The sequence below is a fragment of the Podarcis vaucheri genome, assembly GCF_965113315.1.
Source record: "Podarcis vaucheri genome assembly, chromosome: 14".
NCBI lineage: Eukaryota > Metazoa > Chordata > Lepidosauria > Squamata > Lacertidae > Podarcis > Podarcis vaucheri.
This window is the reverse complement of record NC_138752.1, coordinates 3,742,634-3,756,969: the sequence shown is the minus strand read 5'-3', so window position 1 is coordinate 3,756,969 and position 14,336 is coordinate 3,742,634. Positions and strand designations below refer to the sequence as shown.

The 14,336-nt window shown below is 42.4% G+C and overlaps 1 protein-coding gene across 1 annotated transcript in view; it reads right to left on the bottom strand.

The window, feature by feature from the left end:
* Nucleotides 1-538: 538 nt before the first annotated feature.
* KLF13 (KLF transcription factor 13) overlaps nt 539-14,336 on the bottom strand; it is a 35,085-nt gene continuing 21,287 nt past the window's right edge. Inside the window, exon 2 of the mRNA XM_082198148.1 lies at nt 539-2,954. Within this exon, the coding sequence (XP_082054274.1) occupies nt 2,662-2,954 (293 nt within the window). The 3' untranslated portion in view covers nt 539-2,661. The remainder of the gene's footprint in view (nt 2,955-14,336) is intronic.

Below are 14,336 nucleotides of genomic sequence, written 5' to 3'. Positions count from 1 at the left end.
ACCTTCATATCCTACCAACTATGAAAATAAATACTTTCTCCTACCTATTAAAAAACCAATCTCTGTTGCTGGCTAGCTATATTCCGTATGTGTGTGCCTTTTTATAGGTAATTTATGTTCCTTCTTAGTTGTGCTGGATATTTCCCAATACCTACCCCCAGTCTTAGCAATGAAAATTATCTGAAATGTGAATTTCCTATATTTGAGTAGCTTTACTTGGCCAGTCCCTGCAAAGCTATACAGGTAAGGCAACTCATTATACAAAAGAAGCAAGATTTTGCACATAATAGTAGCCAAACTGATGCGTTGTTCCTGCCTGTAGTTATAAATCCACACCAAAAGCCTTGGCTAGCGCGGTTTATAGCTGAATGAAGTTGGAAATGTTAATGAAAATGTGAACTTTGAAACTAGTGCCATAAAATACAGAAATATCTAAATTTTGACCTGTGTTTTTTTGTAGGTGACTGTTCATTAGAGAGAGAACCTTGAACTTAGAGCAATCTTTGTATGTACCTAGAAACGATGTTGTTTTTTGGGGGGGAGAGTTGTTAAAGAGGTGGCAAAATGGGATTACTGGAAAGCAGGACACATTTGGAATGTAGATATACTTGTTGTAAACAGCAGTTTGGGGTTGTGGAGTTTGTTTTGGTGTGCTACAATCAACTGCATCCATCATTTACAGTAAAATAATAATAATAATAATAATAATAATAATAATAATAATGGAAAATTACAAAGAAAAAACCCTGAATGTTTAATATACAGCTTCAGAACCAACCAAGCCGGCAGTAATGAGGTCTATGCACTTTGCAATGCATAGACCAATTGCTGGTTTAAAAAAGTTTGCATTTATAAACCTAGAACCTGACCCAACTGTAAGTGTTTAACAATGGGTGACCCAAGATAGATCTGTGCACCAAGCCAGCTTTAGCAAGATGTGCCTCCACTCCAGCAATGCAGGTGGAAGGCTCTTTATGCACACAAAGCTCTCTTGCTGGGGTGAGGTGCCTATTTTTGAAATGGCCACAAATCTCCCACCCAGGCACTTCAGGATGTGGCCAGTTGGCCCCTCCAGCTGTGACTGAGAGAGATTTTCTTACAGATATTAGGCAAGTAACGTGGCAAATTGATCTCCACTGTGGTAGCCAAGAGAGTGGGGCGTCCATCTGGGAACCCTGGACTAGCTGGCTGGGAGAGGGGTTCTCTTATCTATGCCCAGTCAAACCATACACCCATGGGATGTGAGCGTAGGAGAAATACAGAGTGCTGTTGAGATAAAACACCATGTTTGTAACACTTTCTAGATGCAAGTTCTGCTCTCTCTTTTTACCCTTTCCTAATAAGAGACCATTTTCTGATTACTACTACTTGGTTTCAATGGTTACTTACTGACCAAATAGCTACAGTGCAGTGTTATATGGAAGCCTCTGCTTTGAAGCAATGTAAAACCAAGGGTCTTTATAACAAGTACCTGGATAAAGCTTTGATGAAACTTTATATAAACAGTTTCCCAATGTTGCTCCCCACCCCCACCCCACCCCCTGCATAAGATAAAATAGTTCAAGTTGATACAGTCTAGGCACCTATGTTTGGTAGCCACGTGACAGATGAGCAAGCAACACAGACAAGCTCAGGGACAGCGCGGGGCTCACAAGCCTCTGAGAAGTTCTTCTGCAAAAGCCTCACTCATTCCATAGGGCATTTTACAGGAGAACCCTGGAAAACAAATCCGTAATGCCTAAAAACCACAAACTTGCCATTTTGATCTTAAATGCATTGTTCCCCAGTGTAAATACATTTCCCTATATTTGGGGGTGGGTGGGAATGATAAAGGCATCGAGTTCGTTAGTTTTTAAAAAAATCCCCTCAACCTGCCCCCATGGGGAAGGTAGGACTGTATCAAACTTTATAGACAAGGTTTCTGCAGCAGGAAGTTGATGTGGTAAAATCACCTCAGTATGAAATGACATTGACGGGGTGGGGGCAGGGAGAGGGATTTAATGAAGTCATCCAGGGGGCATGCCATATATGGTCCTGATTCCCCAAACGTATCTATAGCAAATGTGAAACCAAACCATTTGAGTGTGAAGTCCAGCGCTGGTTTCCTCCTCAGTGAGTGGAAGAAATCCGCCACACTCATTCTGAGTGCAGATCTGTTTGCCAGCTGAGACCGCAGAGAGTGTGTCTTCATTGTACTTACTGTATTACATAAATACTTATCCCTGAGAAAGTTGAGAGGAGGTGGTGGAGTGGTGGAAAGTCAATCCAGTTCAATTAGACATTCCTCTTTTGTAACCTCTTTTTTATAAAATTTGCTTTGACACCTGAGCAAAGGTTTTTTTAAAAAAATATACACACATATAGATATATTTAAAAACAATTAACAGGAGCGTCCTTCTTAAGGCTCTGGAGAGTGAAGGCTGGCAGACAAAATAACTGAAAATCTTGACCAGGAAGAAAAATTGCTGGCAGAAGATGGAGAAGAGGCTCATCAGTGTTAGTTCCATTGTGCCAGAGATAATCTGCTGGAGAAACGATGTATAAAAAAGAAAGAAAAAAAGATAGGGGGGGGATAAGCAAAATGTGCAAGGCAAATAAAACTCCAAAAATGATATCTATAAAATGATGAGAGCAAAGTGCTGGCCTCCAGTGCAGGCAGGTCTACGGGGAGCTGGAAGGACTGATGGTGGGACTAGATGCGTCTGAACGGCTATAGTCACTGACCGATCCTGTCCGGGAGCTGCTGCCGCTCCTCCTCTTGAGCATGCTGGGGTGGAAATTGCTGTGGCGGCGGGCATGCTTCGTCAAGTGGTCACTGCGCATGAATCGCTTCTCGCAGAGAGGGCAGCCAAACTTTTTCTCTCCAGTGTGAGTGCGGAAATGCCGCGCCAGCTCATCGGAACGGGCAAACTTTTTGTTGCAATCTTCCCAACGGCATTCAAAAGGCCTCTCGCCTGTTGAGAGAGAGAAAGAGAGACTATGAAATAGCCGTATTTATTTTATTATTATTTCATTAAAATGTTTCTACCCTGAAAGACTCTGGAGGCAGGCAGCTTACAGCATTTTAAAATAATAACAAAATAAAAGCTGCAGCCTAGTCCTATTCACATTTCCCAGCATTGTAGCAGCAGCAGCAGCAGCAGCAGCAAGACAATCAGATTTTATTGAATGCTCAAGAAAATGGAAAACTCTTCAATCCAGAAATGAATAAAATAACAATAAACTGGGGGCTAAAATAATGAAAGTGGGTTCCTGACAAACTGAAATGGATAGAGGAATTTAAAGGTGAGGCACTGGATCCCTGAGAGAGTTCGTGAGTTTTCTGCATAGGAATGCTGCTTAGGATGCAGACTTTATATGCAGCAGCAGAAGTTAGTTTAGTTAAATGAATCCTTGCTTGGAAAACACCTTTAGTTGGAAAGTATTCAGACTGAGTCTTGGTATAAAGTAAGAAAGGTTATGTTTACTAATGGAACTACATCAGGGGCAGCAACCTTTTCCAGCCGTGGGCCGGTCCACCGTCCCTCAGACCTCGTGGGGGGACTATATTTTTTTTGGGGGGGGGGAGGAACGAATTCCTATGCCCCAGAAATAATTCAGAGATGCATTTTAAATAAAAGGACACATTCTACTCATGTAAAAACACGCTGATTCCTGGACTGTCCACAGGCCGGATTTAGAAGGCGATTGGGCCGCATCCGGCCCCCGGGCCTTAGGTTGCCGACCCCTGAACTACATTCTCAATAGGGAAGCGTTCTATAGTCCTAGCTAACCATCTAGTTGGAGGAGCAAAGAATCCATGCTTCCCCCCTTTGCTCTCAAAAGAAAGATCCAAGATTAACTCTCACCTCAAGGTCCAGGAAAAGTGTGAGAGGAGGAGCAGGAAGAGGATGGAACCTTATACTTACCAGTCTAAATAAACATTAAAGGGGGGCGGGGGGGGAGGTCAGCGTAGTGATAAAAGTATAGGGATAGTCTGGGAAGCTGGAGGTCTCTTGCTTTGTCTTAACCAGTGCAAACCCCTCTGAGCCAGCAGAGCTGCACCCAGATACCCAACAGCCCCCACCTGCGTGCTCTCAGTAGAAGTTTCTGTTCAACAGGAAGCAAGACTTCTCCATTTTTCTCATCCAACTGTATGCAAATTATGGTGCTATTTAGTCATATTGCTTTAAGGTACCCATACATAAAACTCTGTTGTTGTTACACTTATTCATCACTTTCTATATATATATATATATTAGACCCTGCCATTTCTCCTGTATTTCAAGGCAGCTTACAAAAATAAAAAACAAACAGCACTTTTAAAAAGCTGTTAAGCACTTCAAAAGCACTTTAAAACCAGAAAGGCTGCATATAATTGCAATAAGTAAGAAATTAAATTCAGCCTCTGAGCTTGCTTAACAAGCGAGCCTCAACACAGTGGCAAAATGCCAGCTACTTCCCTGGGTCGGAAGTTCTCAAGTCTGTCTGGGTACAGCAAGAGAAGGTCTCTGTAGGTGATCTTAGTGGGCAGGTACATAGGGGAGAAGGCAGCTCATCAGGAACCGCATCCTAAAGCATTACAGCTTCACCATCCAAACTTTACCATTAGATCCCAAGATATTAATTCCAAAGTTTAGTAATAAAGTTTAAAAAACAACAACCTTATTTTCCATCCCATATCAGAGTCTCACAGGTGAATGAGGGGATTTTTAAAAAAAGAAATACATGAAGACCATAACCCTGCTTTTTGTTAATTTCACTGGATATCGTTCCTGTCTCATTGCTTCCCACCAACTCATGAGATCACATCCAGCAGTGGCTTTCCCTCAACATCCATTGTTTAGCTCTCTTCTTTCTTAGCCAGATTGCCTTTTCCTATTGAGCTGCTTTTTGCACAGGAGAAGAAGTAATTCATGCGGTTCATGCGTCGGGTTTTGACAGGGAGATGAATGAGGAGGCGTGATGAGGTTGTCAGCCCCACTTGCCCCTTGAATTATATCAGGCATGTTTTCCCTAATTCAACTAGCACTCTACAGTTTTAATCAAATCAGACCACAGAAGCTGAATGTACAACAAGCTTTAATGTAGGAAAGAAGAATATCCATCAAGTTGCCAGTGTTTTCTCCTACCCATAAGATGAATAGATAAAAATAAATATTAGTAAGACCAGCTTGGCTACTCTTACTTGACCTTCTTGTTTGAATCACCTGTTTCTTCCAAGGGAGCAGAAGTGCACGCCATTACTGCTAGGACCAATCATAATTATTTTTAAATTTATACCCCACCCATCTGGCTGGGTTTCCCCAGCCACTCTGGGCGGCTTACAACATATATAAAAGCACAACAAAACATCAAACATTAAAATCAAAATGCCTTATACAAGCAAACCAATAAAGAAGACGCTAACAATAATAACAATAACAGTTTACAGTTATACCCAAATTAAAATAACCGCCAACCCCAACTAAACATTTAACCAACACCAACCCAACAAAAACAAAACAGAGGAACCAAAATTAGAACTGTTTAAAACATTTTAAAACATTTTAGCCAGTTTCCCCAACCCAAGAGTTGTTCCAGCAATGTCCCTTCAGCCTCCCAGGAGCCACTTTTAGCTGTTCCAGGTGAGTCTGGGCCCCGCCCCCTGGGCCAGGTGGAAATGGGCCTTGCAGCAGGGAGCGGCCTTCCTTCCAGCACTCACAGCAGCAGCAGCAGCAATGGCTCATTCCTTTCCCCTTGTGGCTGGGGGGCCATTACTAGACCTTCTGCAAAATCATACTCTGTTCCAGCACGTGATGAAGATCTCTGGGCATGTCACATTAGCCTTTCCCAGACAAGATAGGGCAGTGATCCAACAGCAGACGAAGTGCAGTAGGTTTAATTAAAGCCAACTGCAGAATCACAAAGTAGTGAGCAAATATTTAAGGTTCCCAGAAGGCTTCCAGATAGTAAGCAAAAGACATTTGGGGAATATGGCTCTGTATTGCTATGATTTTGGCTTTTCTAATTGACTGACAGAGCTACCTCTGATTTATTGGTAAAATGCAAACATAAGGATGTGCCTTCCTTGCCCCTTTGAAAGGTTCAGGTCACATTGCCTTCAGCGAAAGCCTTCCAAAGTTCATTTCAGGTGGTTATGTGAGGCTGTTCCATTCTGTCAAATCACTGCTCCCTTCTGCCAGGGTGAGGGGAACTGATTTCTTCTCTGACCCTGTGCAGAATGCAAAACGTCCTGCATTTTGCGTTCCCCCTGTGTGCAGTTGCACATGTAGCCTGGCAATGGATACACCTGAACTTTTCCATTAGCTCAAGCTAAAGTGTGAGAGACTGTAAAGGGAGCACTGGATTTTCTCAGCCAGAACAAAAGGTGACGGGGGCTTCTGACCATGTTATCAACTGCACCAACCCAGTATCAGGTTGATTGTGTTTTCATAGCAACCATGGTTAGTAAATGGTGCTGCCAAGGAGGATGTGATTTCTAAAGCTGGAATGGTAATCTGGGGTGGGGAATTCTCTTAACCATTATCATTGCGTTGCAACAGCTTTCAGTTCATATTCATATTGTTGATTTTTTATATATTTGCTATATATTTTTCTATATTATCAGTACTACATTTATAGCCACTCCATCAACAACCCTGTGCAGTAGGTTAGGCTGAGAGACCATGAACGGCACAAAGTCACAAGCTGAGCTTTGTGGCTGATTTTGACCTTGGCCTCCCAAGTCCTTGTCCCCCTGCACTTTATCCCACATTCTGGACAAAAGATGTAGAAATGAATAAAGTGGAGGAGACCTATATTTTCCCATAGGTCCAAAATTTATCGGGTCTGTTTTTAACAGTCGTGTGTGACACCTTTAAGACCAACCAGTTCAGGCTTCAATCCTGCACATACATACTGTATGGGAGCAATCCTCATATTGGAATTCAGTAGGGCTTACTCTTGAATAATGTACAGTTATTGCAGCATGAACCCACATTAGAAATTGTACGGTAGTGACCCCCTTTTCAACCAAGGTAAGGCACTTCTGTGCTAAGTACTGAGGAAAGTGAAAGGTTAAAGTGCCCATTCCTTTTTTACCGAGGAGGAGGATGGGGAAAGAACTGAGGCAACTTGGCCATGCCCCGTGAGCTCTCATTGGCCATGTCCCTGTGACCCCCTAGCTGCCCCACCTAGTCTAGCGGGCATTCAAACCATGGTATCTACTAGGCCCTCTAATTGGCAGATGTAAATGAGCCTAGAAACAGGAACTGAACATGCTTGGTGTGCACAGGCGCGATATTATCATGCACTTAAGAATTGCTACAAGATCCTTTGGTGTCTTGTGGAAAACAGCCTATAAAGTTAGCCTAAACCTAAAGCTTTGCACAAACACCACAGAAACAAACATGCCATAGGGTATTAATTATGATGAGACTTTGCTCTGCACCAACACCCTGTATGGAAACTCTCAACTGGGGTTGAGGGGTGGGGATGCGGTTTTTTGAGCAGGTGAGATTGTACAAAGTGCTCTTCTGTTCCTGGCAGGAAATAAAGCAATCAAGAGAAATGGAGATTATAGGAACTCGTTGCCTCATATTTATTAGGGAAGTAGCAATGTGGCAAAGTCTTCTTGCAGCAACCTGAATTCTACAGTCTTTCCACCCCTTTTGCAGCAAAATAGCTGCCCCTGTCAACTGCAAAACCATGCGTGTTGTCCAGTACGCTAAAAGGAGTAAAAAATTGCTTTCTATCCAATATTTTGAAGGCAACCAAAGAGAGGAATGGCAGACCTTTAGCTAACCTAGTAAGCATTTCCTCCCTGCTCAAACTGCACATTTTACTCCTTTTCGTGTTATTAAAGAGCTTTGGATTACAGCAGGGATACCAGAGAATGGTGTCTGTGTGCCAAGGCAGCACAGTAAAGATATTGCAAGCCACACTTCTGTGGCAAAACCATATCAGATTTGGCAAAAGCTGAGGATCTGGCCGAACACATTGAACCAATCTGGAGAGGATTTATGCTTTCGCATATTCCCCAGATAATTGAGGGAAAGGGATGCTGCTTTCTAGTCCCTGTCACACATACAAATTATAATAGAAACAGGAGTCACCGCCCATCCATCCCTCACACTTGGGGGGGGGGCTCGCTTACATGATTCACCTACCTGATGAGTTAACACTTATACAAAAAGCTGGGCATTCCTAGTAGGTTACTGTAGCTGGAGGGAGCTGTAGTAGTCCACTTTGGGGGGGGGCGACGGGGGGGGGGGTTTCTTACAGTCGAGAGATAAAGAAATTTTATAAAATAAAACAAATAATAAATAGTGTTTTCTACCTAACATTCACATGAGTTGCCTTGAGGCTGCCTTGAGGTGCCAGCTGATTTTAGACTTTTATGTATTGTATTGTTTTATATTATATGGTGTAACTTAAGTATCTTGTCATAAGGACAACAAATACTGGAAGCAGAGCAGCAAGATTTAGGTCTTATCTGTTTGCTAATTACTCATCACCAAATGCATTTCAGTTCAGTGCATATCCTTGAAGGCATGCATCTAATTAAAACAAAACCTGCATAATAAAAACTATTTTAAAAAATGTTTTAAAATTACAATCTTGCATACATCACGTGGCAGCTTCACTTCTGCCCAGAAGAACAAACAAAGCATAAAGAACAAACTCATACCAGCATGTTGTATTTATATTGGGTTCCTGAGGACTCTTAGGAGGCAATACAGTGCCTTCAAAGCAGTTTGTTACAAAGGAAGTTTGTTACAAAGGAAGCTTCAAAAATCACCAAAGTCTTTAAAAACCTCAAAAAAGGCTACCACACCGCGTTCTATGAGTTGCTCCTCGAAGTCAAGTCGCAACTGTATTAACGGTGTTAAGAAAAAGGAAACAAACTTGCAAGACATTTCCATCTTGCGAAGCAAGCCCATAGGGAAAATCGTCTTGCGAAGCAGCTCAAAAAACAAAAAACCCTTTTGTCTAGCGAGTTTTTTGTCTTGCGAGGCATTCGTCTTGCGAGGTACTACTGTATACAACTTTTATAAAAGATCTGAAGGCAGCCTTGTATCAGGAAGTTTTTAATGTTTGATGGGCAGGGTACAAATAATAAATTATTATTGTTGTTTTGTTTTGTTATTATTATGCCTTCTCAGAAAGAAAAAAAGATTTTTTGAAGCTGGAACAGGAACGTTAACATGGGCAAGCACTGCATGGCGGCATTCCCTGTTGACTGCCAGTCACGGCAGATGTTTCACAAATGCTTGATCCTCTCTACAATCCTACTGTGAAGAGAGGAGAGAAATGGCTGGGGATTCAGATGGGTGGACAGAGACCTTCTCCTGTGGTAGCTTGTTATCTATTGGCAAATAAAGGCCTAAGCAACTTGGGACCAGCTACCTTTGAGAATACCTTCGCTAGTATAACCCTTTCCAGTTCCTTAGGTCCTCAGCCAAATCCTCCTGAGGTTAGTCATATGTTCACTAGGACCAGGGCCTGTAATATATTGGGGCCTGCCTTTTGGGATGCACTTTGGGAAGACATCAGGCAAGCACCAAAGCCGTCTTAAAACCTGCTTAAAACACAGCTGTTCACCTAGGCTCTCCCAGGGGCAGGAGATGATCCTTTCCCAAGTAACGTCTGTCTGATTTGTGATATATTTTGTGTTTATTTTATGGATGTAGTTTTATTGCTGATCTTATGTCATTCACAGAAATGTTTTTCTTAAAGTGGGTGGCATATGCATTTTTGCAAATAAATAAATAAACAGATCCTTGCACAGACAGGAGACTGTCACTGGTGTAAACCTTATGCCTCCAAGGCTCCACCAGTGCAAGCCAGTAACTGGTCAGAGTTGGGAGTGTGATGTGAGAGAAGCAGGCCGCAGTCGCAACAACTTGAAGTTATGCTTGCAAACGAGGTGGTGTAAATGAAAACATTTCCAGGGGAGTCAGTTATAAGCTCCACATCTTTGGTATCAGGCACTCCACTTGTGGATCCATCTGAACAATTGGCTTGTTAGAAGAGTCTCTCCTTATTTGAGGAGGAAAGTCAAACCATTGCACACCTCACAAGTGGGCAAAGCTCCCACACCATGTGAATCAGGGCACCTCCAAAAGCATTTATCAGTCAGGCTTGGTTTATTCTGTTGACCACTAAAAGAACAGCTAGAATATTATTTCTCCAGAAGGCAAAAGGGAGGAGATTTTCAAAGATAGACCAATCACATAGGGTTTATTGGGGTGGAACTGTGGTCTGAGTAAACCAGCAAGTATTTTTAAACAAAGCATCCTTAAATAACTCTTGGCGTGGTCTGGGAAAGTATTTCCACTTCCACTGTTTTATATAAGCACTTCAAACTGACCAACAAGCCAAACTTGCAACCATCCATGAGACAGCTCAGGCATTCTGGGGGCCCTGCTTTGAACAGTATCAAAGGTGCTTTCTTACCAGAATGCGCAAAAGAAAACCAGAGCTCACCCCTCTTCCAGCAAGCCGGAAACAGAGCTATTTTAAGCCCTGCAAGTTATTTATTCCCTTTACAGATTTCATTTATTTTCCCCCTCAACTCTTTAGGGTTGTAAAAGCTCAAAGAGTCTCCAACACATACAAATGCCAGCTTATGTGTCATCATGGCCTGAACTCAGTTTTAACCACAGTCTTGGCAATGCTTTAAAAAAAACAACAACTGTGCCACCTTGATGTTGGAAAGATGGCTTAGAAGAGACCTTCTGCATTTTCCGTGAAAAATAAAAAAATGAAACCTCACTCCCCTGTCTGAATTATTCATTTTCTCTCTTTCTTCTGGCTCCCTCTTCACTACAAAATATTCATGAAGTAAAGTCATCTTGACATCAGTTTATTTCCAAAAAAATATTTGATGTTTCCATATTGGGTAACTCCTGAAGTTTAATTTTTCTGAGCCAGATAAATGACCTCAACCTATTTGACCTGGGTTAACCAAGTGGGGTTGCTTCCTTGGAAATTCCAAGACACAGCAGAGCTGACCCCCCCCCCAACACTCTAAAACTCTAAAAAAAATAATCTCATTTCCAAAACTTGGGGGACTGCCCAGAGCTGACGGTTATATAGTTTCCAGTCTGGTTATATTTTTAGTCTTTCTGCTGACTATCAATGTGGTGAACCTAGGCAAATAGCAAGCTTTAAGGCTTGGAGAAGATCAGTTTAAGTAAGGTTCTGAGAAAGAAGGAAGGAAGGTATATATCTTTGGGAGAAATTAAGGCTTATAAACAATCCAATATATTGGCAGCCAAGGATCTAGCCCTGACCAAGTGGTGTCCCTCTGTTGAATAATTCAGTGTTGTTGATTTTGGGGGGGTGATTGTACCAAAAACCTGTCATTCCATTTCCTTGTGAAGAACTGTGAATAATTCAGAACATGATCCTGTACAAGATCTACTCACTGAAAATTTTGTGGAAAGATTTTGTGGAAAGCCGGACACACCATGAAATATTTGCCGAAACACACACACACACACACACACACACACACACACACACAACTGGTGATGGCTAAAACTAGGGCTAAGTCATGGGTGGACGGTGGACCTCCTCCCTGGCCACGCTGTGTTGAGGAGAGAAAGAATCAACAGCTACTCCGCATGGAAGACTAGCCTGCCCATACCACTATGACAGATTATGGTTGAACCCAAGACTCAGTCACAACACACCACTATCAGTATGGGGGGACTCTGGTGATGGGAAATGATGGGGAAAGGGTGCTTTGTTCAAAACAGCCTGGTGTCAGAAGACACATGTCAGTCTGAGCACATTGCTAGCATACCTCTGCCCACAGCCCTGACAATTAAAAAACATATCTAAATAGTTAACAGTTAACATTGAATTCTGTTTTGTTTTGTTTTAATTTAAAAAACCTTCATGAATTAATGCAAAAATGGAACAAAGCAGACCTCTGAACACAAACACATGTGAGAAGGTCATGGACCAGAAATGGCAGAAATGGGCTGATGCATCCTGGAGGGGGTGGACTAGATGAACCTTGGGTTCCCTTCCAACTTTACCATTCTATGATTCTATGATTCCATCCCTCAGCAGGTGACACAAAGGAGCCTTGGGCCCTATAAAGCCTCAGACTTTGGCCTGGCTCCATCGTCTGAGCAATCTCTTAATTGCTTTCAGACTGCCCAGACTTGTCACTGATTTCTTTGCCTCCAGATCAGCAGTTGTAAATGAACCAAAAAGCAGAGCAGGGATGAGCAGGATACACCAAGCCAGAAGTGCCTACAGGCTACGTATTGTTTAGTAAAACAATACCGATGACTCGGAGCCAACCAGAATGCTGCAGGGGAAGACAAAAGCACACCAGAGCTGCTGCTCAACAGCTCCATACCAAAGAAGATTCCTTTCAGACTTGAAATTAAGCTGTTGATGCCAGTTCTCACAAATGCAGGAGTTAGTTGGCAAACCTGTTTCTGGATTATTCCCTTGCAGATTGCAGGCATAGCGCATTTGATTAAACTTTCCATTTGCAGGGAATAAATAATTATTGCACACAGAAAAGTGCCTTATTGGTGAAAAGGGTAGGCTACAATTCTTTCTTCCTGACAACTGGTTTTCTGTGCAGGGTTTTATTTTATTTTTTGGTGTGGGGAAAGATCCAATTGCAAGCTCTCGTTTGCAGTGCAGAATGATACAGACAAGGCATAGCCAGCTGTTCTTTGAGAAAACTGACCTACAGATCAGAAAGAGGGACTCTCAGGCTTAGAGATCAAATGTTGCCCTCCCAGCCTTCAGGATGGTCTCTAGGCCGCACCGCCTCCCCAGACTAGCTCCACACTCTCCTCCAGTGCTTTATAACTAGCTGGAATGAGTCATGGAGCTGTTCATATAAAGGACAGTGAAGTGTGTATGAACCTGACATTTTCATGATTTCATTATTGGACTGTAACCTACTCTACAAAGGTTAAAGTCACGTTCGCTGTCCTACCAGCTGGTGGTTCTGACCCTGCCTATCACTTGCACGTGGCCCCCCGGAAGTCTCCCCCACGAGGAAAGGCAGCCCTTGGGCCAAAAAATGCTCCCCCCTCTTGCCATGGATGTTGGGAAATTACTGGAATTCTTCAAGAGAAAAGTTCCTTGGCCCTGCAGTGTACCAGCCATTCCAAACCACTGGCTCCCAGTAGGTTCCAGTTCAAATTCAATGTGTTGGTTCAGATTTTTTAAATTTTAAATGGTCTGAGCATTGGATATCTCAGGGACCACACTTCCCATATGACTCTGCCCAAACACTCAGGTGGTGTGATCTGACACCATGAGTTCATGACTGTTATAATGTGGGAAGTAGAGAGGAAAGGAGGTCTCCCTTTGATTTTCCACTGAATATAAAAACACAGGAGAGAAGGTGGGCACAATTAAGCAGTTTACAGCAACCCCAGGCAATTAGAATACAGCATACAACTACCATGAATGAACTATTTGAAAAATTGTTTCATTGGCTGATATTTCAACACTAGACTTGTGTTCAGGCTTACAAAGTGCAGTTACTGTTGGGTGGCATTATAAACTCATCGCCTTCACCTTATAAAAGCTTCTTCCTGAAATCAAAAGCTAGGCTTTTGTAACCCCTGGATACACATGCATTTACAAGTGTCTTTGTTGGTAAGGAATGTGAGCGGCATTCCAGAAAGCAATATTTTAAAGAGTTTGGATTTTCAGTAGAGCCCCTGCTTGATTCAGTAATTACTGCTTGGTTTATTACCTGCCTTTTAACTGATCAATTATAAGTGTGACTGTTACCAATATAGGTTCCTTCTTGCAATAAAAGTGAGAGTTAACATTTCTCTAAGCAGAAGTTACAACTTATTTTAAGATGCAATTTTTATTTCTCTAGGGACAGCAGCAAACCAGAAGTAAAACAGATGCTAATAAACAATGACGTGCACCCTTAATCAAATATGCCCTGTTTAATCAACTAAAGATTGAGTTGATTAATTCACTGATTAAAACCTGAAGCCCTAGCAACCAAGCAATTTTGAGACAGTGGAAGGAGATCTCTAGCCCTCCAAATGTTGCTCAACTACAATTCCCATCATCCCTAATCATTGACCATGCTGACTGGGACTGATGGGAGTTGGAGGCTCACAATACCTGGAAGATGACAGGTTCTCCATCCCTATTGTAATGGAGGACCATGAACAGTTGCAGAATAGTTGGTTAGACTGATATTCACAGGCTGTCATACTACCTTTCCCCCTCTCAGCTGGCTCAGTCAAGTCAAATACACAGATTGTGTAAAGTATTGACTGAGTTTGTATAATCAATTCCCCACAATTCTTTCTAGTTCCCTAGCTTGCTTCCTCAGGCCTCAGAACCAAAAGGTTAGTTGA